This window comes from Chlorocebus sabaeus, chromosome 16 (assembly GCF_047675955.1).
Source record: "Chlorocebus sabaeus isolate Y175 chromosome 16, mChlSab1.0.hap1, whole genome shotgun sequence".
NCBI classification, from domain to species: domain Eukaryota; kingdom Metazoa; phylum Chordata; class Mammalia; order Primates; family Cercopithecidae; genus Chlorocebus; species Chlorocebus sabaeus.
In genome coordinates, this window is record NC_132919.1 from 6,887,523 (window position 1) to 6,915,450 (window position 27,928).

Here is a 27,928-nt window from a genome sequence, read left to right on the forward strand (position 1 = left end):
AAGATAGGGGAATTCAGTCCCCAAGAGTCAGTTCCCCCCACTCCCCAGCAGCCTCACTCCAAGCCAGGCTCACCCTGGGAATTCAGTGGCAGAACCTCACCCACATTGCTTGACGTGAAAGGGCTGAAAAGTTTTCAGGGCCTGCAGGTCCAGCTATGTGGAGAACCTGATCAGGTGGGAATGTGTTTGGGGTGATCAGAGCTGAGACTCATCAGGTGGCCTCTGTGCCAGCACTGAGCAGGGCACTCACACACAGTGTCTCCTTCAGTCCTCACAGTCACCCAGTGGGGCAGGCACTATCATAGTCCTGATGTTATAGAGGATGAAACTAAGGCTCAGAGAGGTAACATGATCTGTCCATGTTGTACAACTAGTAAGAAAGAGCTGGGATTCAAGGCTCTGGTGTGTTTGACTACGAAACACCTAGTGCCTCCTCATGGATCCATCACCGTCATCATCACAGTCCAACACTTCCCTCATGTCTGTCCCACAGTTGCCACACAACTGACCCAAAGCTGCCCTCGTCACTGTCCCCAAACACTCTGCCATAATTGCCTGTATTAGTTCATTCTTGAACTGCTATAAAGAAATACCTAAGACTGGGCAATTTATAAAGAAAAGAGGTTTAATTGGCTCATGGTTCTGCAGGCTGTACAGGAAGCATGGTGGCACCTGCTTAGCTTCTGGGAGGCCTCAGGAAACTCACAATCATGGCAGAGGGCAAAGGGAAAGCAAGGCATCTTACATGGCTGAAGCAGGAGAAAAACTGGGGGGAGGTACCGGCCAGGTGCAATGGCTCACGCCTGTAATCCCAGCACTTTGGGAGGCTGAGGCACGTGGATCATGAGGTCAGGAGTTCCAGACCAGCCTGGCCAACATGGTGAAACCTTGTCTCTACTAAAGATACAAAAAAATTAGCTGGGCACGGTGGTGAGCACCTGTAATCCCAGCTACTTGGGAGGCTGAGGCAGGAGAGTTGCTTGAACCTTGGAGGCAAAGATTGCAGTCAGCCAAGATCACACCATTACACTCCAACCTGGGTAACAGGACAAGACTCCATCTTGAAAAAAAAGAAAAAGAAAAAGAAAAAGAAAAAGAAAAAGAAAAAGTAGGGGGAGGTACTACACACTTTTATACAGAAAAGAGGTTTAATTGGTTCACACACTATCATGACAGCAGCACCAAGGAGAATGGTGTTAAACCATGAGAAACTGCCTCCATGATCCAATCACCTCCCACTAGGCCCCACCTCCAACACTGGGAATCACAATCGAATATGAGATTTGGGTGGGGACATAGATCCAAACCATATTATTCCACCCCTGGCCCCTCCCAATCTCATGTCCTTCTCACATTTCAAAATATAAGCATGCTTTCCCAATAGTCCTCCAAAGTCTTAACTCATTCCAATACTAACTCAAAAGTCCACAGCCCAAAATCTCATCTGAGACAAGGCTAGTACCTTACACCTGTGAGCCTGCAAAAATCAAAAACAAGTTAGTTATTCCCAAGATACAATGGGGATATATGCATTGGATAAATATTCCCATTCCAAAAGGGAGAAATCAGCCAAAATAAAGGGGCTATAGGATGCACGCAAATCTGAAACCCAGCAGGGCAATCATTAAATCTTAAAGCTTCACAGTAATCTCCTTTGACCCCACGCCTCACATCCAGGGCACACTGCTGTGAGGGGTGGCCTCCCAAGGTCTTGGGCAGTTCCACCCCTGTGGCTTTGCAGGGTTCAGCCCCTGCAACCACTCTCATGGGCTGGTGTTGAGTGCCTGTAGCTCTTCCAGGCACAGGGTGCAAGCTGCTAGTGGATCTACCATTCTGGAGTCTGGAGGATGGTGGCCCTCTTCTCACAGCTCTACTAGGCAGTGGCCCAGTGGGGACTTTGTGTGGGGGTTTCAGCCCCACTTTTCCCCTCCGCACTGCCCTAGGAGAAGTTCTCTATAAGGGCTCCACCCCTGCAGCAGGCTTCTACCTGAACATCCAAGGTTTTCCATATATTCTCTGAAATCTAGGTGGAGACTCCCAAGCCTCAACTCTTGTATTCTGTGCACCTGCAACCTTAACATCACATGGAAGCCACCAAGACTTATGACTTGCACACTCTGAAGCAGTAGCCCAAGCTGTACCTTGGCCCTTTTTACCCACATCTGGAGCTAGATGCAGAGACCAGTGTCTCAAGGCTGTGCAAGACAGTAGGGCCCTGGGCCTGGCCCAGGAAACCATTCTTCCCTCCTAGGCCTCCAGGCCTGTGATAGGATGGGCTGCCATGAAGGTCTCTAAAATGCCTTTGAGGTTTTTCCCCATTGTCTTCACTATTAGCACTTGCCTTCCTTTCAGTTATGCAAATTTCTGTGACCTGCTTGAATTCCTCCTCTGAAAATGGGCTTTTCTTTTCTACAACGTGGCACAGCTGCAAATTTTCCAAACTTTTATGCTCTGCTTCCCTTTTAAATGTAAGTGCTAGTTTTAGGTCATTTCTTTGCTCACGCATATGAATATGTGCTGTTAGAAGCACCCAGGCCACATCTTCAACACTGCTGCTTAGAAATTTCTTCTACCAGATACCTTAAATCATCTCTCTCAAGTTCAAAGTTCCATAGATCCCTAGGGCATGGGCACAATCCAACCAAAATTTTTTGCCGAGGTATAAAAAAAGTACCTTTGCTCCTGTTCACAATTAGTTTCTCATCTTCATCTGAGATCTCATCGGTCTGGCCATCTCTGTCCATACCACTACCAGCATTTGGGTCACAACCATTCAACAAGTCTCTAAAAAGTTCCAAACTTCCCCTCATCTTCCTATCTTCTTCTGAGCCCTCCACACTTTTCCAACCTCTGCCCACTACCAAGTTCCAAAGTCGCTTCCACATTTTCAGGTATCTTTATGGCAATGCCCCACGTCTTGGTACCAATCTTCTTTATTAGTTTGTTCTCACACTGCTATAAAGAAATACCTGAGACTGGGTAATTTATACAGAAAAGAGGTTTAATTGGTTCACGGTTCTGCGGGCTATACAGTGAGGATGGTAGCATCTGCTTGGCTTCTCGAGAGACCTCAGGAAACTTATAATCACAGCAGAAGGTAAGGGGGAAGTATGGCATCTTACATGGCCAAAGCAAGAGGAAAAGAGAGCAGGGAGGTGCTACATACTTTTAGACAACTAGATCTCACGAGAACTCACTACCATGACAGAAGTACCAAGGGGGATGGTGTTAAACCATGAGAAACTGCTCTCATGATCCCGTTACCTCCCAGCAGGCCTCCAGCATTGGGGATTGCAACTGAACATGAGGTTTGAGCAGGGATAGATTCAAACAACATCACTGCCCCACCATTGCTCCAACACTTTTGCAAGATTTTTTTCTTGCAAAAAAAAAAAAAAAAGACTCTTTCTCTGACCATCCATTACTAAACCTGTACCTCACCATTACCACCACACCACTGCACCCCCTTATTTCTGTCTTCTCTGTCCACCCCTGTGACCCTCATTTTGGGATCTGACCACACAGATGACAAACAGAAGTAGGAAGCCGAAGTCCAGGGACAGTAGGAGGAGGCAGGGCCCAGAGTGGAGATGCTGCAGTACGGACTGGGGAGGAGGCAGCCCTCAAGAGGAGGGGGTGTCAGGATGAGGAGGGTCCAGGACATGACAGAGATGGGAAGAGGAGAGGGTCCAGGGAGCTGTCTAGAGAGGAGGGCTGAGCATAGGGGACACCAGGAAAGGGCAGGATGGGAAGGATTTCAGGGTGGGGGATGCCCAGGCCTTTGACCTCAGGGACCAGCACAAGTCCTCAGTCACACAAGCCCCTCACAGCCGTGGGAACCCCCAAACACACACACACACACACACACACACACACACACACACAGCTGGGGGGATAATGGTGATATGTGAGGTCCCATGGTCAGAGCTGGGGGAAGAGGCAGAAGGACACAGGGAGAACTGGGGGCAGCCAGGCCCTTCATAGGCTCATGCTCATCTGTGAAAGCAGGTTAAATTATGGTCTCCTTTCCTAAATAACCCATGTTTTTCCTGCTTCCTGTCCCTGTGCCACGGAGGACCCTAACTCCCCTGATGATGAGGACCACAGAGGCCAGGCCCTGAACCCTCAGAAAGGGGGATCTCCACAGTCCATACTGGAGTCACAGAAATGACCAAAACCAGGAGCCCTGGAGCTACAGCACAGGGGAGACATGAGAACCCCTCATTGCAGATAGAAAGAGGCGCTGTCGGCCGGGCGTGGTGGCTCATGCCTGTAATCCCTGCACTGTGGGAGACTGAGGCAGGTGGATCACCTGAAGTTGGGAGTTTGAGACCAGCCTGACCAACATGGAGAAACCCCGTCTCTACCAAAAATATAAAATTAGCCGGGCATGGTGGCGCATACCTGTAATCTCAGTTACTCAGGAGGCTGAGGCAGGAGAATCACTTGAACCCAGGAGGTGGAGGTTGCAGTGAGCCGAGATCGTGCCATTGCATTCCAGCCTGGGCAACAAGAGAAAAACTCCATCTCAAAAAAAGAAAAGGAAAGAGAGGAAGGGAGGAAGGGAGGAAGGGAGGAAGGGAGGAAGGGAGGAAGGGAGAAAGGGAGAAAGGGAGGAAGGGAGGAAGGGAGGAAGGGAGGAAGGGAGGAAGGGAGGAAGGGAGGAAGGGAGAAAGGGAGAAAGGGGCACTGTCTCAGAGAGGAACCATCCTTAGACTACAGACCTCCTGGGCTTCACACGTTAGAGGGCCCTCACCGGCCCTCCTGTGACTCCATCCCTCCCTGTGGGACGGGGAATTTCCAGGGCCAAGGTGATGTGCTCACCCCAAGCCATGCCTGCCCTTCTAGGCCATCCTCTGGGTACCTGGGAGCCCATATCATCCACCCAGGCAGCTGTATACTTGTCTTCCCTGGGCCTGTCCCCTGGGTGGCAAACCCTGCTGCTGGTGTGCACACCCTGAGGCCCAAGTGTTAGCCATGAGCAGGGGTTTGGGGGTGAATGGAGGGTGTGGACCATGCTGAAGGTGTCCTCACGTGTCCCCCAGGCTCCTCAAGGTACAAGACTGAGCTGGGGGAGGGGAGCAAAGGGAAGTTGGCTCAAGAGGAACTAGTTCAGGCCTCTGCAAACTTTGAGGGGCGGGCCTGTCTCTGGGGTCTTCTGCTTGTCTTACCTTTTCTTTTTCTTTATTTTTTTCTTTTTTTTTTTCTTGAGACAGAGTCTCACTCTATTGCCAGGCTGGAGTGTAGTGGCGTGATCTCAGCTCACTGCAACCTCCGCCTCCCGGGTTCAAGCGATTCTCCTGCCTCAGCCTAATGAGTAGCTGGGACTACAGGCGAGTGCCATCACCCCGGCTAATTTTTGTATTTTTAAGTAGAGACAGGGTTTCACCATGTTGACCAGGATGGTCTTGATCTCTTGACTTCGTGATCCACCCGCCTCAGCCACTCAAAGTGCTGAGATTACAGGCGTGAGCCAATGCACCCAGCCCAATTTTGTATTTTTAGTTGAGACGGGGTTTCACCATGTTGGCCAGGCTGGTCTCGAACTCCTGACTTCAGGTGATCCACCCACCTTGGCTTCCCAAAGTGCTGGGATTACAGGCATGAGCCACCACACCTGGCCTGTGTTACCTTTTCTAAGATCATGTTCCTTCTCACTCTCTAAGCACTTGAGGTCTTCACACTTCATTGATATCTTGGCCCAAGTGGTCTCTGTGGCTGTGGGAGCTGAGATGGAGGCAGAGAAAGTACTGCAAGGGGGAGCCTGAAATAAGGGCTGAAAGTGGGTGTGGAACTGGTTTCGAGGTAGGAAAGGAGGATCTGATAGAGGCTGAGCCAGGCGTGAGGACTAGGAGTGTGGATGGGGCTGGGTTTGCAGGTGAGGTTGAAACAGGGATCACAACTGGGGTTGTATCTGGGGTGAGGATGGCGTTGATGTACTTGGTGCTAAAAATCAGACTGGGTCTCAGGCTAAGATTGTAGACAGGGTTCCTCTGGGGTTGGGTCTGAGTTTGGGGCTGAGATTGGAAACACGTGGGGCAGAGCGTGGGAGTGTAGTACAGCTAGGCTGGAGCTGCAGTGGGGACAGAGATCGAATTTAGGGATGAATTTAGAGCCGACGTTGGGACTGAAATTGGGGCTAGAACTGGGATTGGTTTGGTTTGGGGCTGTCCAACCCAATCTGGAAGTCAGTGGAGAGATTCGTTTCAATCTCCTCCAATGACTAGTTCAATCTGTGATCCATCTTCCCAGTTATTTCCACCTATAACACAAAGTCGTCCTCTCCTTATTTTCCCTAATGCCCTCCCTGCCTCCCCAGTCCAGTTACCTGTATAAAACTAGAGAACGGAACTGTTGGCTTTTCTCATCTAGCACAGTTACCAGCTCAGGAAATTCTGGAGGGAACTGCCTTGTATTGGTTCTCCTGCTCCCCTCTGCATTCTGTGGCGCTGGTAGAACTGGGATCTAACGTTCCTGCAGGGTGGCTTCTCTTCCATGATCCAAAATCTTTCAGACCCAGGGGAGAGAGGCGCACAGCTGCTTGGGTGGATGATCTGTGCCTTCAGGCCTCAGAGTGGTGATGTCTCTGCTGTTCTTAGCCACAGGGACTTCAACTTTTGTTGGTTTCCTAAACCCTGCTCACACTCTGTAAATGTCATTAAACTCTTTTCAGTAAACCCTTTCGTGGCCAAGCACTGCAGCTCGTACCTGTAATCCCAGCAGTTTGGGAGGCCGAGGCAGGACAATCGCTTGAGCCCAGGAGTTCAAAACCACCCTGGGCAACATAGTGAGACTCTCTCTCTACAAAAAAATAAACTTAGCCAGGCACGGGGACACACACTTATAGTCCCAGCTACTCGGGAGGCTGAGCAGAGAGGATTGCTTGAACCCAGGAGTTTAAGGCTGCAGTGAGCTATGATCACACCACTGCATTCTAGCCGGGGTAACAGAACAAGAACCTGTCTCTCTATACATATGTAGAGAGAGAGAGAAAGAGAAAGAAATCCTTTGGTTTTGACACCTGTATCTTGCTGGAACTGATTTAAAAAAAAACATTTGAATAAAATTATAAATGTCTACTATGGTACACAGAAAAATAAAAAAGAATAAACTCCATTTGGAAGTCTAACAGCCTCCTCAAACTCAACATGTTCAAAACAAAGCTTCTTATCTCCTCATCCCACCCACAAAACCAGCTTCTCACACAGTCTTCCCCATCTTAATTAACTGGGACTCCATCCTTCTAGGTTTTCAAGCCCCAAACCTGGAATTATCCTTGACTTTCTCATTCTCCCAAACCCCTCAGACAACCCATCAGAAAATCCTGACAGCTAACTGAGACATTCCCATATGCCAGGGAGATTTCTGGGTACAGTAATACAGCAATGAATGGGTCCTGCCCTCGCTTAATGAACTTAAAAAGTTGGTTCTTAATAGCTGAGATGCAGCCAGGTGCAGTGGCTCACGCCTGTAATCCCAGCACTTTGGGAGGCCGAGACGGGCCTATCACCTGAGATCGGGAGTTTGAGACCAGCCTCACCAACATGGAGAAACCCGTCTCTACTAAAAACACAAAAGTAGACGGGCATGGTGGCGGGCTCCTGTAATCCCAGCTACTCGGGAGGCTGAGGCAGGAGAATCGCTTGAACCCAGGAGGCGGAGGTTGCGGTGAGCTGAGATCACAACCATTGCACTCCAGCCTGGGCAACAAGAGGGAAATTCTGTCTCAAAAAAAAAAAAAAAAAATTAAAATAGCTGATGCTTCCCCTGGTATATGCCGGATTGATTGAAAAAACAGAAATCTCCACCCCTCTCTATATCCATTCTCTATACAATACGAATGACTTTGTAGATCCTCCCCACCCCCTACTAAAAGGTGGGACCTATTTCTCTGATACTTGAACCTGAGCAGCCTTGGAATCTGCTTTGGCCAATAGGATGCAGAAGAAATGATGGTTCAGTTCCAAACAAGACTCTGAAGTCCTTGCACTCTTCCAATTTCTCTCTTGGACCCCTACCCAGCCATTCTGTGAACAAGGCCAGGCTAGGCTAATGTGACCCAGTCATCCCCATTGTCCCAGCCCAGAGCCAGCCAAATATGAGACATGGGAGCAAGGCTACCCTAGACCAGCCAACCCCAAGCCAACCCAGCAGCTGACCACAGACGCATGAACAAGCCCAGCTAAGATGACCCAATCCTGGCCAGACTGGACTTAACAGCCTCATGACCTATAATCAATGCTTATTGCATAAGCCCTGAGAGCTTTGGGGTGGTTTGTTACACACCAACTGCTAACCAATACACCTGGGGATCTTATCTACCTCTCCCAATAACTCTGGGATCTTCAGAGAAATTAAACAATGGCTTTTCCTAATCATCCTACGTTTATACCATCTTTAAGTGACAGAAAATATTTGAACTCAAATCTATATGAGAAAAAAATGCTCTTTTCTCAATTGCATAGGACTTTCGAAGGCTTCACCTGGCTTCTCCACTCTGCCATTTTTAAATTGCCAAAAATCAAGCAACACAAAGTACGTAAGTTCTCACAAGAGTATGTATTCACTTATATGAAGTATATACATGAGAGTGTATGATTTCACTTATATGAAGTTCTAGAAGCTCTAGAAGAGGCAAGGCCAGTTAATAGTGGGAAAAAAGTAGACCACTAGTTGCCTGGAAACAGGGAAGTGGTTGGACTGCCTAGAGGCATGAGGGTGGGGGCGATGGCAGTGTTATCTATTGCGATCGGAGCAGTAGTCACCTAGGCACGCATATTTGTCAAAGTCATCTCTACTCTTTAAATGAGTGCATTTTTATTATGTAAAAATTATACCTTCATGAAGTTGACTTTCAAAAGTTGGAAAAAAAATAAAAGCTTAAGAACTCTATACCATCTTTTTAAAGTTAAGGAGAAAAAACGTTCAAAATGTTGGCAGTGCTCCCAATCTCCCAGGGCTTATTCCTCTGCCAGAGCGGTCTTGAGAGGAGGTCCTGGGTAGAGTCCTCCTCCCCACCGCCATTTCTGCGGCCAGGTGGTCCCACCAAAGGCAGCTCAGTGACTCTCCTGGCTGGCCTGGGTCAGACCAGCCTCGCAGACCCAGTAGTAGGGCCTCTGGCAGACGTCGTCATTCCACCTGCCGTCTGGGTGGAAGTGGGCACAGTCCTCGCCTCCGCCCAGCCCGTGCCCCTGCCAGTCGTCTGGCTGGCCTGGCTTCCAGTTCCTGAGAGGAGAAGACAACAGCAAGCTAGGAAGGGTAGGTGGAGTAGAATTCAGTTCAGGGGAGGAGAGGCTGGCAGTCAAATCCCTGGGGGGCAGCGCTGATGGAGGGCATTGGCACAGAAAGCCAGAGTGCACTCACTGGAAGCCGGTCTCATAGTCTGTTCCATCCACCCACTTCCAGGCTCCTTCACGGTCACTGAGGCCTATCCAGGTGTATGCGAAGCTTAGATGTTCCTGGACAAAATTCTGGGTTGACAGAAGGGCAGTGGTGACTTCTCCCCCATCCCAGCCAACTCCTTAAACCAGATTCTCAGCTTTAGCTCTTCGTTAAATCAGCTGAGGAGTTTGGGGATGTTTCTCTGGATGCTCAGGCCTATTAAATTGCTGAGGGTGTGGCACAGATGACAGTCATTCTGGAAGCTCCCAGATGATTCCAATGTGCGGCCAAGATTAAGAACTAGTTCCCTAAATGGGACTTGTCTTAGGAACTGAGTACCAGAAGCCCTCACCTGCTCCTCCCTGGAGTTGATGACCACCAGGTGGGCGTTCTCCAGCTGGCAGTGCTTCTCAGCCTCGGCCCAGGGCATCCCAGAGCGAGAGAACCAGTAGCAGCTGTCTTGGTGCTCCACCCAGTTGACGGGGCAGCAGGTCCTTTCAGTAGAGGCTGAGTGGGAAGAAATAGAGTGGAGAGGTTGAGGCTCTGCCCATTGGGCCATGGGCAGAAAAGCAGGGCCGGGTACTCCCCACACCTTCCTCACCATTGTTCTTGAGAGTAGCCACCTGACAGGTCAGTTTATTCAGGTCTTGCATCAGCCGCTGGACTCGCAGGAGCATTTCAGAATGAACTGGGACACACACAGATGGACAGTGGGGACAGTGGCCTAGGTGTGTTTCTGCTTAGTGTGTCCCTGGAGCTCAGATGTCCCTGCACAGGGCCAAGCCCAGGAACTTCCCTTCCTGCCCCCACCCACCCCCTATATCATGGCCAGATACAGCCATCAAATCCACTTTGGATTCCTCCACTCCTGTTTCTCCAGCCTGCTCTCCAGAGAAAGCATGCGGCTTTTTTTTTTTTTTTTTTTTTTGAGATGGAGTTTCACTCTTGTTGCCCAGCCTGGAGGGCAATGACGCGATCTTGGCTCACCACAACCTCCGTCTCCCAGTTTCAAGCAATTCTCCTGCCTCAGCCTCCCGAGTAGCTGGGATTACAGGTGCCCACCACCACACCCAGCCATTTTTTTTGTATTTTTTTTTTAGTACAGATGGGGGTGTCACCATGTTGATCAGGCTGGTCTTGAACTCCTGACCTCATGATGCACCCACCTCGGCCTCCCAAAGTGCTGGGATTACAGGCGTGAGCCACCACGCCCGGCCTGCATGCTGCCTTTCAAGCTGCTGGTGAAGGGGAGGGCAGGTCAGCACCAGGAGCTGTTCCCACCCCCACCTGCGTCTGAGAGCCTAGCTTCCCAGACCCATACTTGGAGGGCCTCTCACCTGCCTGCTGTTCCTGCTTGATAACCTCCACCTCAGCTTTCAGAGACGCTATCATTTCTTCCACGCTGCTGCCTGGAGGACATGGAGACTTCGCTTAGGGGTCAACTTCCTCCTCCCTGGCCTGGCCCCAGCCCAGAGCCCCATCCAAGCCAGGCTCACCCTGGGAAGTCAGTGCCTGGATCTCAGCCACAGTGTTTGAGGTGAAGTTGCTAAAATCTGTTCTCAGGGTCACCAGGTCCCTCTGAAATTTGGAATCTAAACAGGTGGATGGGAAGGTCAGAGCTGGGATTAATCGGGTCCTCTGTGCCAGCACCGCCCCGGACCTTCCATAAGCATTGCCTCATTAGGTCCTCATGGCAATCCAGTGGGGCAGGCACTATTATTGTCCAATATTGCCAATGAGGAAACTAAGACTCAGAGACGTGAAGTAATTTGAGTACATAACCCAACTAATCAGTGACAGAGCCAGCAGCCATCCTATTTATGGGTCTGTCAACTCTCTCTATCAGTGCCCCCACCACAGTTCCCATCAATCACTCCATCAGTGCCTCCACCACCATTCCCATTAATCACTCCATCAGTGCCCCCACCACCATTATCATCAATCACTCCATCAGTGCCCCCACCATTCCCATCAATCACTCCATCAGTGGCCCCCACCATTCCCATCAATCACTCCATCAGTGCCCCCACCATTCCCATCAATCACTCCATCAGTGCCCCCATCACCATTCCCATCAATCACTCCATCAGTGCCCCCACCATTCCCATCAATCACTCCATCAGTGCCCCCATCACCATTCCCATCAATCACTCCATCAGTGCCCCCACCATTCCCATCAATCACTCCATCAGTGCCCCCATCACCATTCCCATCAATCACTCCATCAGTGCCCCCACCATTCCCATCAATCACTCCATCAGTGCCCCCATCACCATTCCCATCAATCACTCCATCAGTGCCCCCACCATTCCCATCAATCACTCCATCAGTGGCCCCCACCATTCCCATCAATCACTCCATCAGTGCCCCCACCACCATTATCATCAATCACTCCATCAGTGCCCCCACCATTCCCATAAATCACTCCATCAGTGGCCCCCACCATTCCCATCAATCACTCCATCAGTGCCCCCACCATTCCCATCAATCACTCCATCAGTGGCCCCCACCATTCCCATCAATCACTCCATCAGTGCCCCCACCATTCCCATAAATCACTCCATCAGTGCCCCCCACCATTCCCATCACTCCATCAGTGCCCTCACCACTATTCCCATCAATCACTCCATCAGTGCCCCCATCACCATTCCCATCAATCACTCCATCAGTGCCCCCATCACCATTCCCATCAATCACTCCATCAGTGCCCCCACCATTTCCATCAATCACTCCATCAGTGCCCCATCACCATTCCCATCAATCACTCCATCAGTGCCCCCACCATTCCCATCAATCACTCCATCAGTGCCCCCATCACCATTCCCATCACTCCATCAGTGCCCCCAACCTTCCCATCAGTCACCCCATCAGTGCCCCCATCACCATTCCCATCAGTCACTACATCAGTGCCCCCATCACCATTCCCATCAATCATTCCATCAGTGCCCCCACCATTCCCATCAATCACTCCATCAGTGCCCCCATCACCATTCCCATCAATCACTCCATCAGTGCCCCCACCATTCCCATCAATCACTCCATCAGTGCCCCCACCATTCCCATCAATCACTCCATCAGTGCCCCCACCATTCCCATCAATCACTGCATCAGTGCCCCCACCATTTCCATCAATCATTCCATCAGTGCCCCCATGACCATTCCCGTCAATCACTCCATCAGTGCCCCCATCACCATTCCCATCAATCATTCCATCAGTGTCCCCCACCGTTCCCATCAATCACTCCATCAGTGCCCCCATCAGTGCTTCAGTGGCCCTGTTGTGACCCCCATGACAGTTGGTAGCATTGCCCTCACCATGCCCCATTGTCATCTCCACAGCTGCCCCCAACACTGTGCCCTGCATTGCTCTTACTGCAGGCCTCACCTCTGCCCTACTGTAGCACCCCATTATTTATATTCTACCCCATTATTTCTCTCTTCCCTGTCCACCCCTGTGACCCTCACTTTGGGATCCAACCACACAGATGATGACCAACAGCAGGAGACCAAGGCCCAGGGACAGCAGGAGGAGGCCGGGCCCAGAGCGGAGACGCTGCAGGAGGGACTGGGGAGGAGGCGGCCCTGCAAGAGGAGAGGGTGTCAGGATGAGGAGGTTCCAGACATGACGGAGATGGGAGAAGGAGAGGGCCCAGGGAGCTATCTAGTGAGGAGGGCGGGGCACAGGGGACACCAGGGGAGGGTTGGACAAGGAGGATTTTCGGATGGGGGATGCCCAGCCCTTTGACTTCAGGGACCAGCGCAAGTCCTCAGTCACACAGGCCCCTCACACCCGTGGGGACCCACGTGCACACACACAGATGGGGGACGATGGCGATATGAGGGGTCCCATGGTCAGAGCTAGGGGCAAGGGCAGGAGGACACGGGGAGAGCTGGGGGCAGCCAGGCCCTTCATGGGCTTGTGCTCACCTACCTGCTGGACAGTCAGGTTCACAAATGAGTTTCCTTCCAAACCCAACTACTTATCTTCCCCTCCACCAATGTGCAGCTCTCGTCCCCACCCCACAGGGCATCGGAAGCTGGGTCCACTGTGATCCTCCCTGTACCAGTCTTTCTGGGTACGTTGCATCCACTTCGCACTAGGCCCATCGGAGGCTGGGGCCTGACCTCCTCAGAGCAGGGACCCATCCGCGCACGTGGTGGAGGTACAGAAATGACAGGAGAAATCCTTCTAAACGTATAAAGAGAGCATTTTAGGAGAGTTTCCCCTTTCCTCTTACCATTTCTAACCCCTTGGACTTTCTCCTCACTCTCCAAGTCCTGGAAGTTTTCATACGTCATTGTCAAGCTTGGGCCAGCACGGCTCTGAGGTTGTCACCTGAAACGGAGGCAGGGCTGGTGCCCAGGCTGGGGCAGAGCTGGGGCATAGGAGGTTGGGACTAGGTTGGAGCCAAGGGCAGGGCTGAAGTTGAGTTGGGAGATGAGGTTCAGGTTGAGAATGAGCCCAGGGTTAAGGCTAAGACGGAAATGGGCCTGGGTTTGCAGTTGAGATAGAATTGGGGTCGAGTTGAGTTTGGGAGTGAAACTGGAGGGTAACGTTGGAGCTAAATGCATTGCTAGGACTGCCCAGTGGGCCAGTAATCAGGCGGGACTGGAGGTTGTGTCTCATGCTAGGATTGGGGTCAGTATGCAAGTTGGAGCCATGGATGGAATTGGGGTTAAGTTTGGTGCTGAATTTGGAAATAGAATAGAATTGAGGTTCAATTTTGGCTTTGGTTTGGTGTTAAGATTCAAGTTGAATATGGAGTTGGGGTTAAAGTAGAAGCTGGGTGGGGGGCAACAGGTGTGGTGGCTCATGCCTGTAATCCCAGCACTTTGTGAGGCAAAGGCAGACACATTACTTTAGGTCAGGAGTTTGAGACCAGCCTGGCCAACATGGTGAAAACCCATCTCTACTAAAAATACAAAAATGAGCCGGGTGTGTGGTGCACGCCTGTAATCTCAGCTACTTGGGAGGCTGAGGCAGAAGAATTGCTTGAATCCAGGAAGCAGAGGTTGCAGTGAGCAGAGATAGTACCACTGCACTCCAGCCTGGGCGACACAGTAAGACTCAGTCTCAAAAAATAATAATAATAAAGTAGGAGCCAGGGTTTGTATTGGGGTTAGGGCATGGCTGCGCTGGGGCTGAAGATAAAGCTTGAAATTGGCCAGCCATGAGGCTGAGTTTGAGTCTTAGTTTACTTTTATTTTTATTTATTTATTTATTGAGACAGAATTTCGCTCTTGCCGCCCAGGCTGAAGTGCAATGAGGTCGTCTCGGCTCACTGCATCCTCCGCCTCCGGGTTCACACGATTCTCCCACCTCAGCCTCCCAGAGTCGTAGTTTATGACAGGGGATTGTGGCTGCTGTAACCCAATCTAGAATCCAGTGAAGCGCATAGAGTCTCAAACCTTCACATAGTAATTAAATCCCACACTGCCACCTTATATCTATTTTCATTTAGTCCCACCCAAGACCCAAAGTCCCCCTCGCCCTGCTTCCTCTGACATCCCCTGTCCCCTGGGTCTCACCGGCACCCACAGCACCATTACCTGTGGGAGGTCTGAAGGGTGTGATTCTCACGTTGGTTGTGAAGCAAGGGCCGGAGCTGGGACGTCACTCAGAGTTGGAAGCGCTGTGTCCTGGAGAGCTGGGGTAGAGGCGACTGGAGTCCTGCTGGTCTTCAGTCTGAAATCCCAGGAGCCCTATCATCTGGGACACCCCATCTCCTCAACTTTCGACAGTGAATGAGAATGAACAGGGATTGGAACACACAGAGACCGTGTGTGGGTGGAGAGAGTTGGGTCTGAAGCCAGCTCTGCTCTCCTCCTCCAGGCCATGCCTACTTCCTTTTCTCTTTTTGGAGTTTCCTCATTTTTACCATCTGGGAGCAGGACTGGATAGAGGTACACAATCTGCTGTTGCTCCTCTACCCTACACTTCCTTTCACTTCCTGCCTCTACATTTCCCAGAATTGCTGTGTCTCCATCATCGCACCTCTGATCCTAGAGAAGCCCAGTCTGTGCTTTGGCTCAATGCTGGCCTGAGTCCCTGGCATCAGCATCCTCTAGGTCCCAGTCATTCAGCGGCTCAGCTCTGGCCTCACTCGCCTCACTCCACTCGGAAGGAGGGAAGGGGGTGACAGAGAATAGAACTTCTTGGCCAGAATAGGAAGGGAGAAGCCAAGGAAAACAGCAAACTTTTATTGAGTATCTAATCTGTGATGGGATTACGCCAGACACTTACCTTCCACAGACATTCCCCGCAAGCACCGGGGGAGGCATTCTGGATGATGGGCTAAGGCTGAGAGCCCAAGATCACACACAGCTTGTAAGGAGAAGGTTTGGCAGCCTGCTCTGGCTCTCAGCACAGGCGCTGTCTTCATGAACAGGATTCCATTTCATCCCATGATCCCTGCCCAGCCCCTAAGGGAGCTGCCCTGAGTCCATGCACACATCCCTTCCAGTAGGAAGGAAACTGAGTATCTTACAAGGTGGAGAAGGAGGAGAAGAAATACATTTTAGGTTATATTTTCTATGTACATGGGGTTGTGTTCTGCTATGTGCTTTTTTTTGGAGTTAACAATCTATGAGGAACATTTCTCCACATCAGTTTATAAAATGTACTTGATCTACCTGCACCTCATTTCATCATAGGCACCATAATTTATTTATTTAGCATTTCTCTATTGACAGAAACCAGAAATTTAAATTGTGTCGTTTTCTTTTTCTTTCTTTCTTTTCTTTTCTTTTTTTTTTTTTTTTTTTTTTTTTTTTTTTTTGAGACAGAGTCTCACTCTGTCACCCAGGCTGGAGTGCGGTGGCACAATCTCAGCTCACTGCAACCTCCATCTCCTGGGTTCAAGCAATTCTTCTGCCTCAGCCTCCTGAGTAGGCGAGATTACAGGTGTCCACCACCATACTCAGCTAATTTTTGTATTTTTAGTAGAGATGGCGTTTCACCATGTTGGCCAGGCTGGTCTCTAACGCCTGATCTCAGATGACCCGCCCACCTCAGCCTCCCAAAGTGCTGGGATTTCAGGCGTGAGCCACCACACCCGACCAGGTTGTTTCCAGTTTCATTTTTATTTGGTATTTGGTCTTTTAATTAGTATATGTTGCAGGTTATGTTTTTGGAAGCCAAGGTTGAGGCTGAATTTGGGGTGCGAGCTGTTTACGAGGGATTAGCACTTCGAAAAGGAAAGTGGATGAAACGGTGCTCGGCAGAGGGAGAAGCACAGCACTTTGGAGCATTTCAACCAAACCAACAGGGAGCTCTGGGTTCAAACAATGCCAGCCCTGGGAGCTGTCCAGCATTGGACTGCCTGCCACAGCACCCTGTAGAGCACCAGCTTCTTCAGTCACTGGCAGTCAACCCTGACATGGGTGTGACCTCGGGAAGCGGCTGTCTGCAGGTTACACTCCCCACGGTGGGTCACCACATCCTTCCTAGAAGGCGGACCTGGGTAGCTCTCTGTGTGTTTACCACAGTCTTGCAGTGTATTCACGTATTAATTCGGAGATAATCAACATTTTGACATAGTTGAATCTTCCATGAAAAGAACATGACATTATGATATTTCTCCATTCACTCACTTTTTTTTCAGTCTGGTTCAGCGGGTTTGAAGTTTTTTTTTTTTTTTAAGTTCTGGGATACATGGCTGAACGTGCAGGTTTGTTACACCGATATACATGTGCCATGGTGGTTTGCTGCACCCATCAACCCATCACCTAGGTTTTAAGGCCCACATGCATTAGGTATTTGTCCTAATGCTCTCCCTCCCCTTTCCTCCGACCCCCCAACAGGCCCCGGGGTGTGATGTTCCCCTCCCTGTGTCCATGTGTTCTCATTGTTCAACTCCCACTATGAGAGAGAACGTGCGGTATTTGGTTTTCTGTTCCAATGTTAGTTTGCTGAGAATGATGGTTTCCAGCTTCATCCATGTCCCTACAAAGGACATGAACTCATTCTTTTTTATGGCTGCATAGTATTCCATGGTGTACATGTGCCACAATTTCCTTATCCAGGCTATCATTGATGGGCATTTGAGTTGGTTCCAAGTCTTTACTATTGTAAACAGTGCTGTGGTAAACACATGTCCATTCACTCTTACATGTATGTATTCATCCATTTGAGTACTTATTGAGAGTCTATGGTATGCCAAGCACTTTCCTTCCTAAGAGGCAGAGTTCAGGAGTTCAAAAGTGAGCAGACAAACATGGCCTGCCTTCATAGAGTGTGCCTTCTAGTGGGTGACCAATCAACAAAATAAATGAGTAAAATACCCGTATGTCACATGGCAACAGTGCTTTGTGGGAAAAGAGCAGGGATATGAGATAGGGTCGATTTTTAATGTCCCTCAAGAATAGGGCCGTTCTCACATTGCTCTAAATAAATACCTGAGACTTGGTAATTTATCAAGGAAATGGGATTAATTGCCTCATAGTTCTGCAGGCTGTGCAGGAAGCATAGTGCCGGCCTCTGCTCAGTTTCTGGGGAGGCCTCAGGAAACTTAACGATCATGGTGGAAGGTGAAGGGGGAGCAGGTGCCTCACATGGTAAGAACAGGAGCAAGAGAAAGACAGGGGATCAGATTTTAAATGACCAGATCTCGCGAGAACTCCCTCACTGTCATGAGAACAGCACCAAGGAGATGATGCTAAACCATTCATGAGAAATTCACCCCGTAATCCAATTACCTCCTACCAGGCCCCACCTCCAACACTGGGGATCACAATTCAAGATGAGATTTGGGCAGGGACACAGATCCACACCATACCAGAGTCTCAAGAAAGGCCTCACTGGGAAGGCAATATCTGAGCAAAGTTTGAAGGAGGCAAAGAAGCAAGTCACAAAGGGCTCTGGCAGGAAGAATGATCCAGGGAGAGGGCAGAGCAAGTGCAAAAGGCCTGAGGTGGGAGAACGTCTGGTGCATATGAGGATCATACATTTGACAGAGTTGCCAGAGATTTTATAGAGAAGTGAGTCAGGGAGGAGAAGAGTAGACAAGCGATGGGGGAAAATGTGGGCCTTGTTGGCTGTTATTAAGGATTTGTTTTCACTCTGAGTCAGAGATGCAGACTTTGAAGGGGTTGGAGCAGAGGAATGACATAACTTGACCTATATGTTAACTGTAACAGTGTGTCTTTTGTGTTATGAATTTGATATGAAGAAGAACAAGCTGGAAACGGAGGGCGAGGTAAGAAGCTGCTGTCATATCCAGGTGAGAAATGAGGTGGTCAGAAGTGTTGTGATTCTGGATATATGGTGAAGGTGGAGCAGACAGAATTTCGCTGATAAATTGCTTGCGGGTTTCATGAAAAAAATAGTTCTCCTAGTCCCCAAAATAAATTAAACATTGAGCATTTTCTATAAATTGCTGACTCCCTAGGAAAAACAAGTCTATCCCTGATGTTTGCGGTGCTGACGCCTGGGTATGTCATGACCTTTTGTGCATGTGAAAATCATGTGAGAAAAGCACTGGGTTTTGCCATCATGAGTAGACTGATAAAAACTTGCTTGCAAAGGTAATCCTGCAGAAATTCCCTTTCAATGCCTGTTGTGGTCTTAGTTTGGATTTCTTTGTCAGGTCCCAGCAAGCAATCTTGTCTTTTCCTAAATGCTTCTGTTCCTGAGACCCCTTTCACAGTTGACAATGATCATTTCCCTCTTCCACCCCATTTTCTGTAAATTCTTACCCTCTCCTAGAACCTCTACTGGTCAGGATTTTTTTTTTTTTTTTTTTTTTTTTTTCGAGCTAGGAACAAGAGAAAGCACGCTCGTGCCACCAGTTCTCCATGAGATTCTTCCAGACCATACAGAAGGACAAGTGATTGGAACATGTGAAGGTTGAAAGCGAAAGAAAACTGTCGTTATTGGTAAATGACATGATTGTCTACTTTAAAAATCTAAGAGAATCAGCCCCTCCTGGATTCAAGCGATTCTCTCACCTCAGCCTCCTGAGTAGATAGGACTACAGGCATGCACCACCACACCAGTTAAATATTTTATTGTGTAGAGAACAGACCTCACGATTGTTACCCAGCCCGGTCTCAAACTCCTGGCCTCAAGCAATCCTCCCACCTCAGCCTCCCAAGGTGCTGGGATTACAGGTGTGAGCCATCATGCCCAGCCTGTGTTTTCTTTGATAATTTTTATAGTTTCAGCTTTGATGTGTGTCTATGATCATTATGAATTATATTTTTTCATATATATACAGTTATTCCAGCACCACTTATTGAAAATACTTTTCTCCATTTATTTAACTATTTCTACCTATATAGTTGATAGAATTCATCAGAGGAGTCATCTGAAACTGGATATTTTCTTTGTTGAAAGATTTTAAATTGTGAATTTATTTGAATTCAGGTAAGTCTGTTCAGATTTCCTATTGCGTTTTTAGTTTTGATAATGTGTATCTTTCAAGTACTTTGTCCATTTTATTCTATTTATGGGCAAATTTGTTGGCAAAAACTTGTTCATATTATCCTTTTGATGTATGTAGGATCTGTATTTATATTTTCTTTAATTCCTAACACTGGCACTTTGGGGGTTTGTTTCTTTGTTTGTTTTTGAGACAGAGTCTCACTCGGTTGCCCAGGCTGGAGTACAGTGACATGATCTCGGTTCATGCAGCCTCTGCCTACCAGATTCAAGAGATTCTTGTGCCTCAGCCTTCCAAGTAGCTGGGATTACAGGCGTGCGCCACCCTGCCCAGCTAATTTTCGTATTTTTAGTAGAAATGGGGTTTTACTATGTTGGCCAGGCTGGTCTCAAACTCCCAACTTTAAGTGATCTGCCCACCTTGGCCTCCCAAAGTGCTGAGATTACAGGCGTGAGCACTGTGCCCGGCCAACACTGGCAATTTATGTCTTCACACTTTTTTCTATCAATTTTATCAATTTTATTGATCTTTTCAGAAACAGTTTCTGGTATCATTAATTTTCCTTATTTTTGTTTGTTTGTTTATTTCATTGACTTCTGCTCTTATTTTCTTCATTTTTGTACGTTGGATATAAACATCTTTTCCTGGTCTTTTAAGGTAAAAGCTTAGATTCTTTGATTTTTGACCTTTTTTCTTTTTCTAGTTTAAGCATTGAATGTTGTACAATTTCATCTAAGCCCTGTTTGGATGTAGCATCTTCTCATTTTCACTCAGTTGAAAATATTTTCTTTTCATTTTTTTTTTTTTTTTTTTTGAGATGGAGTCTTGCTCTGTCGCCCAGGTTGGAGTGCAGTGGCACGACCTCTGCTCACTGCAAGCTCCGCCTCCTGGGTTTACGCCATTCTCCTGCCTCAGCCTCCCAAGTAGCTGGGACTACAGGTGCCCGCCACCAGGCCCGGCTAATTTTTTGTATTTTTAGTAGAGATGGGGTTTCACCGTGTTAGCCAGGATGGTCTCGATCTCCTGACCTTGTGATATGCCCGCCTCGGCCTCCCAAAGTGCTGGGATTACAGGCGTGAGCCACCGCGCCTGGCCAAAAATATTTTCTAATTTACCTTATGGTTTCTTTTTTGATCCACAGGTGATTTAGAGGTGTATTGTTTAATTCCAAAATATTTGGAATTTTTTTCCACTTTTTTGTTATTGATTTAATATATTTAATATTTAATTCCATTTTGATCATAGAAAATGTATTATTTTGAGCTTTAAACATTTATCGAGGGCTTCCAGTTCCAGGTAAAATGACGGAAACACATTCCACCTTTTCTCTCCCATTGAACACAACTCTAAAATGTGGGTAGAATGTATGCATCAGCTTATTGAAAACGCTGAAAAATGAATTGTAACATGTTTGTTGCAGAAAAACACCAGAATTTGAAGTACCACTGAATTGGCAGCGAGTTTACCATTTTTTCTTCTATGGTTCCCCAACCTGAGTTCAGCATGGCCAAAATTCTGGAAATGAACACTGAGGCATGGATAGAGGGAGCTCCAGGAAACCCATTCTAGGCCTGGCCTGAGGAACTCCTAACACTCAAAGGAAATACAGAAATCTCCTTTGGGGTTTTTCCACCCCTTTCTTTTCTTTTTCTTTCTTTCTTTTTTTTTTTTTTTTTTTTTTTTTTTTTTTTTTTTTTTTTTTTTTTTTTTGAGACAGAGTCTTGCTCTGTCCAGGCTCAAGTGCAAGTGGCAGGGTCTTGGCTCACTGCAACCCCCGCCTCCCAGGTTCAAGCAATTCTCCTGCCTCAGCCTCCTGAGTAGCTGGGACTACAGGCACCCACCACCACACCGGCTAATTTTTCCATTTTTAGTAGAGACAGGGTTTCACCATGTTGGCCAGGATGGTCTGGATCTCCTGACCTTGTGATCCGCCCACCTCGGCCTCCCAAAGTATTGGGATTACAGGTGTGAGCCACCGCGCCCGGCCTCCCCCTTTCTTTTCTTGTGCCCATGTCCATGGTCAATCTCATGGCAGCAATGGCAGCAGTGGGATAACCAGGGCCAGCAGAGGCCAAAATTCTAAGGGAGAAGAACCTTCCTCTCTAAGGGAGCTGCAGTTCTAATAAATTGAGAATGCCTTTGTACTGTTATTGTTTTTTTTTCTCTGTGCCCTTCCTCCATTTAGACCTTTGAGTTTCTCACGGTAGAGCCAAAAAGAAGAACTGCAGGAAACCAGAGGGTACCAGGGAGATCATGAAGATATGTATGCTTGGGAAAGCTACACCATCGAGTTGTTGATGAGCTCCAGGGCTGACCACTGAGCCGTGCCTGTAAGGATCTCATCCCAATTAGCATCCTGAAGACTTTGAGATCTAAACTAATGAATAAACTACAGCTTACGCCACACACTAACCACTGAGTGGCACACAGCCATGACAGACCTAAAGAGTTCTAAAAAAAACAGAAGAGAACGTAAAATATCAAAAGGCTTTAGAACTGAACTGACGTTGGAACCATACCCTACAGAGGTGTGTTGGAACATACAGCCTCAACCTAACCAGGTCAATTGCCTGCTAAACAAAAATATCAACAGTCTCTACAGAATTTAAACAAGACCTAGAACATCATAACTTAACATTTAAAATGTTCAGAATAGGCTGGGCCCAGTGGTTCATGCCTGTAATCCCAGCACTTTGAGAGGCTGAGGTGGGTGGACCACCTGAGGTCAGGAGTTCAAGACCAGCCTGGCCAGCATGGTGAAGCCCTCATCTCTACTAAAAACACAAAAATTAGCTGAGCATGGTGGCATGTGCCTATAATCGAGGTTGCAATGAGCCAAGATCACACCATTGCACTCCAGCCTGGGTGACAGGGCAAGACTCTATCTGAAAAATAAAATAAAATAAAATGTCCGGAATACAATCCAAAATCATTTGATATATAAAGAACAACTAAAAGTTTGACCTGATGGTAAAAGGCAATGCCAAGATGACAACGATGTGGAAATTCTCTGACAGACTTTAAATCAGATATTATAAGAATGCTTGAGTGAGCAATTGATAACACTCTTGAAACAAATGTTAAAATAGAAAGCCTTGGTAAAGAAATGGAGACTACAAAGAAGAACCAAATAAAAATATTAAAACTGTCCAGGTGCAGTGGCTCATGCCTGTAATCCCAGCACTTTTGGAGCCCAAGGCAGGAGAGTCACTTGAGCCCATGAGTTCAAGACCAGCCTGGGCAACAGAGTGAGACTGTCTCTACAAAAAAAAAAAAAAATTAAAAATTAGCTGGGCATGGTGGCATGCACCTGTAGTCCCAGCTATCGAGAAGGCTAAGGTGGGAGGATTGCTTGAGGCCAGGAGGTCAAGGCTGCAGTGAGCCATGATCATACCACTGTACTCTAGCCTGGGCAGCATAGCAAGACCCTGTCTCAAAAAAATTAAATAAATAGAATTTTAAAAATTAAAAAATAAAAATGTTGAAATTGAAAGGTACAATAATTGAAACAAAAAACTCAATGGTTGAACCTAGAGCAGAATGGAATAACAACGGAGTCAGTGAATTTGAGGCTATATCAATAGACACTACCCAAGCTGAGCAACAGAGAGAAAAAAAAAAAATAGGAAAAAAAATAGTAGAGCCTCGGGGACCTGTTGCCCAATAAGAAAAGATTTTTTTTTTTTTTTTTTTTTTTTTTTTTTCTGAGACAGTCTCACTTAGTCACCCAGGCTGGAGTACAGTGGCGTGATCTTGGCTCACTACAGCCTCCACCTCCCAGGTTCCAGTGATTCTCCTGCCTCAGCCTCCCAAGTAGCTGGGATTACAGGCATGCTAATATTTGTATTTTTAGTAGAGACAGGGTTTCAGACTGATCTCGAACTCCTGACCTCAAGTGAGCCACCCACCTCGGCCTCCCAAAGTGTTGGGATTACAGGTGTGAGCTATCACACCTGGCCACTTAGAAAGAAATGTATTATAAAATGCTTATGTTAAAAAGAAGAAAGTTCTCTTAAGTCAATAATCTAAGCTCCTACCTTACAAAATAAAAAAAGAAACACAAGGCTGGGCGCGGTGGCTCACGCCTATAATCCCAGCACTTTGGGAGGCCGAGGTGGGAGGATCACGAGGTCAGGAGATCGAGACCAATCCTGGTGAACACGGTGAAACCCCGTCTCTACTAAAAATACAAAAAAATTAGCCGGGCGTGGTGGCGGGCACCTGTAGTCCCAGCTTCTCGGGAGGCTGAAGCAGGAGAATGGCGTGAACCCAGGAGGCGACGGAGCTTGCAGTGAGCCGAGATGGCACCACTGCACTCCAGCCTGGGTGACAGAGTGAGACTCTGTCTCAAAAAAAAAAAAAAAAAAAGAAAAAGAAAAAGAAACACACAACAAACTCCAAACAAGCAAAAGAAAGGAAATAACAAAGATCAGAGCAGATACCAATGAAGCTGAAAACAGAAAAGCAGTAGAGAAAATCAATGAAACCAAAATCTGGTTACTTGAAAAATCAATACAATGGATAAACCTCTAGCAAAACTGATGAAGAGGGAAAAAAGCAGACACCACAAAATACTATTATCAAGAATAAAAAAGGGGATTTCACTACAGACCCTGAAGAGATTACAAGGATAATAAAGGACCATTATAATTATGCACAAAATTTCAATAGTTTAAACAAAATGGAATAATGCCTCAAAAACCACTAACTACCAAAATTTACCCACGATTAAATAAATATACTGAGTAGGGCTGGGCACGGTGGCTCATGCCTGTAATCCCAGCACTTTGGGAGGCCAAGGTGGGAGGATCATAAGGTCAGGAGATCGAGGCCATCCTGGCTAATATGGTGAAACCTCATCTCTACTAAAAATACAAAAAATTAGCTGGGCACGGTGGCGGGCACCTGTAATCCCAGCTACTCAGGAGGCTGAGGCAGGGGAATCGCTTGAACCCAGGAGGCGGAGGTTGCAGTGAGCCGAGATTGCGCCACTGCACTCCAGCCTGGGCAACAGAGCTGGACTCCATCTCAAATAAAAAATAAATAAATAAGAAAATAAACTGAACAGTTCTAGAACTATAAAGAAATTGATTTTAGCCAGGCACAATGGCTCACACCTGTAATCCCAGCACTTTGGGAGGCCGAGGCAGGAGGAGACTTGAACTCAGGAGTTTGAGACCAGCCTGGGCAACATGGCAAAACTCCATCACAACAAAAAAAAATACAAAAATTAGCCAGGTGTGGTGGGGTGCACCTGTGGGCCCAGCTACTCTGGAGGCTGCGGTGAAAAGGTGACCGCAGCTGTACACCCACCAGCTGTACACTCACTGCAGAAAGTCGAGGCTGCAGTGAGCCATCATTGCACCACTGAACTCCAGTCTAGGCGACAGAGGCACTGTCTCACAAAAAAAAAAAAAAGGAAAGAAATTGAATTCATAGTTTAAAACCTTCCAAAACAGAAATCACCAGCCCAGATGGCTTAACTAGCGAATTCTACCACACATTTAAAGATGAAGTAACACCAATTCTATGCAATCCCTTCCGGAAAATAGAAGAGGGACCACTTCCTAACTCATTTTATTAGGCTCGCATTTTTGATGCTGAAAGCAGACAAAGGTAATAAAAGAAAAGAAAACTACAGACCAATATCTGTCATGAACATAGACATAAAAGTCTCAACAAAATGTTAGTAACTGGAACCTAGAAATACATAAAAGAATAATACACTATAACTAAGTAGGGCTTATCTCAGGTCTGAAAGGCTGGTTCAATATTCAGAAATCAATAATGTAATCCAGCATATTAACAATCTAAGAAGAAAAGTCATAAAATTGTATCAACTCACGCAGAGAAGGCATTGGACAAAATTCAATACCCATTTTTGATTTTTTAAAATACTCTTAGTACACTAGGAATAGAAGGAAAGCTCCCCAATCTGATAAAGGGCATCATGTACTAATATATCGTTCATTGTTATTCAATAGACTTTTTTTTGGATTTTTCTTCCTATACATTCAGCTGTTGAAAACAGTTTTAATTTCAGGTCTCAAAAGTCCAGCCCAGACTAAAGCAAACTTTCTTTTTTTGAGATGGAGTCTCGCTCTGTCGCCCAGGCTGGAGTGCAGTGGCGCGATCTCGGCTCACTGCAGGCTCCACCTCCCGGGTTCGCGCCATTCTCCTGCCTCAGCCTCCCGAGTAGCTGGGACTACAGGCACTTGCCACCACGCCCGGCTAATATTTTTGTATTTTTAGTAGAGACGGGGTTTCACCGTGTTCGCCAGGATGGTCTCGATCTCCTGACCTCGTGATCTGCCTGCCTCGGCCTCCCAAAGTGCTGGGATTATAGGCGTGAGTCACTGCGCCTGGCCGATTTTATTCTTAACACTCAGCACCGCTGTCTGTCTGTCAGAGGGCCGCCCTCATGCAGCTACAGAGGCAGGAAGTCTCGGAACCGATGTCAGCCCGTGACTGTTGCCTGAGGTGCGAGTACTACAGCTCCCCATTCCTAATGGGGGCAACTCTGAGATGTGACCTACACTGTTTCCAATGCTCCCCAGCGGGATTGAGGCATAGTTACACCACCACCACCACCACCACCAAGGCAAGACTTGCCTTCAAGCACTTCCTGATGAATTCCTTTCACAAGAACCCGCCTCTCACAGCGGGCTTCTATGGCAGGCACGCTTGCCTTCCTTCCCTTCCTCTTGCTGCTTCCCCATTCTCCTGTCCGGTTCTCCTAAGATCACTTTCTAATGAATCGCTTTCATAAGAATCATCTCGGGGACTGCCCAAGAGAAGCCAGGACTGGAGTCTCGGGCTGTTCTGTTCCTCCTTTCTCTTTCTTTTCCTCTTCTCAGTACTCCTTAAGGGCTGGGGCAAGGGAGAGAAGAAAGCAAGGAAACCAGGCCTGTCATCCGTGCTAGTGTGGCAGTCAAGGAGGTCTTCACAGCAAGCATCCAACACTGGCCTTTCATGAGGTCTATCGGGGGTGCCCAGAGACCCCCGACAGATCTTCTGTGACACAGCCGTTCACCACCAGTTCCTGCCCAGATGAAAGCTGTACACCCACCGCCTCTTTCAGCCTCGCTCTGCCATGCCATCCTCTTGGGCAGAGTCCTTCCTAGTTGGCTGAAGCCTGACATCCGTGGAGTTGCCTTGGCTCACAGGTTCTCTGACATTCTTATGCTGCCGACTACCAAGCGTAGCCTGATCAACTGGTGGACGGGGCGGCTCCGTCCCCGGTGTTTGCCTTCAGACTTCTCCTGTCAAGAAGCAGAGATGAGTCTGTTTCTTCACAATTGCCACAAGACTCCTGAGGACACAGCCATAGCCTCCACTAAAACTCTTCTTGCCCCTCTCAGATAGCATTCCACAGTGGTCCCAATGGTGTCTGCATCTTATAAGGCTACCATCAGGCCTGGTAGGGAGATGCTCGTCTTATCCCCTGGGAGACAACCACTATCTCTACAAACAGTTCCCCTGGGACTCTATTATCTCACTGAGAAAGGTATAAAGAAGCATTCCCCTTCCTGTGGAGGGAAAAGTGTTGACTCCCTGGGTACATCTAAGAATTCCCTTGAAGCCTGGCACAGTGGCTCACGCCTGTAATCCCAGCACTTTGGGAGGCTGAGGCGGGTGGATCACTTGAGGTCAGGAGTTTGAGATCAGCCAGGCCAACATGGTGAAACCCTGTCTCTACTAAAAACACAAAAAGGAGCCAGGCATGATGGCGGGTGCCTGTAATACCAGCTACCTGGGAGACAGAGGCAGGAGAATCACTTGAACTTGAGAGGTGGAGGTTGCAGTGAACTGAGATCACGCTACTGTACTCCAACCTGGGTGACGGAGCAAGACTCCGTCTCACCAAAAAAATAAATAAATAAATAAAATGAATTCCCTTGAAACAATCTCCTTAAATCCCCATTCATCTTTTACATAGCCTGGGAAGAGTGGTGGTGATTATCTTGCATCTCTTAATTAGTCCTGCCTCGATGCATCCAGCTTATCTCTGTTTTAAATGGCCACTTACCAGCAATCACTCTCAGCTTTGGGAATCTAGCCACATTTCTATAAAAACAGGAAAAGTGTCATTTAACCTCCCTATTTCTTGTGGTCGTGTCACTTTTCTCAGTTCCTTAATTGGGCTTGCCAAGATACTATTTACC

The 27,928-nt window shown here is 47.8% G+C and overlaps 1 protein-coding gene across 1 annotated transcript; it reads right to left on the bottom strand.

Annotated features, from left to right (window-relative positions):
- Nucleotides 1-8,540: 8,540 nt before the first annotated feature.
- Nucleotides 8,541-15,663, bottom strand: CLEC10A (C-type lectin domain containing 10A). The gene is made up of 9 exons (XM_037987915.2): nucleotides 15,626-15,663; nucleotides 13,620-13,687; nucleotides 12,847-12,963; nucleotides 10,878-10,973; nucleotides 10,719-10,790; nucleotides 9,983-10,069; nucleotides 9,734-9,888; nucleotides 9,364-9,470; nucleotides 8,541-9,225 (listed from the first exon to the last, which is right to left on the bottom strand). The coding sequence occupies exons 1-9, from the start codon at nucleotides 15,661-15,663 to the stop codon at nucleotides 9,057-9,059; spliced, it is 909 nt and encodes a 302-aa protein (XP_037843843.1). The 3' UTR covers nucleotides 8,541-9,056.
- Between the last annotated feature and the right edge of the window lie 12,265 nt (nucleotides 15,664-27,928).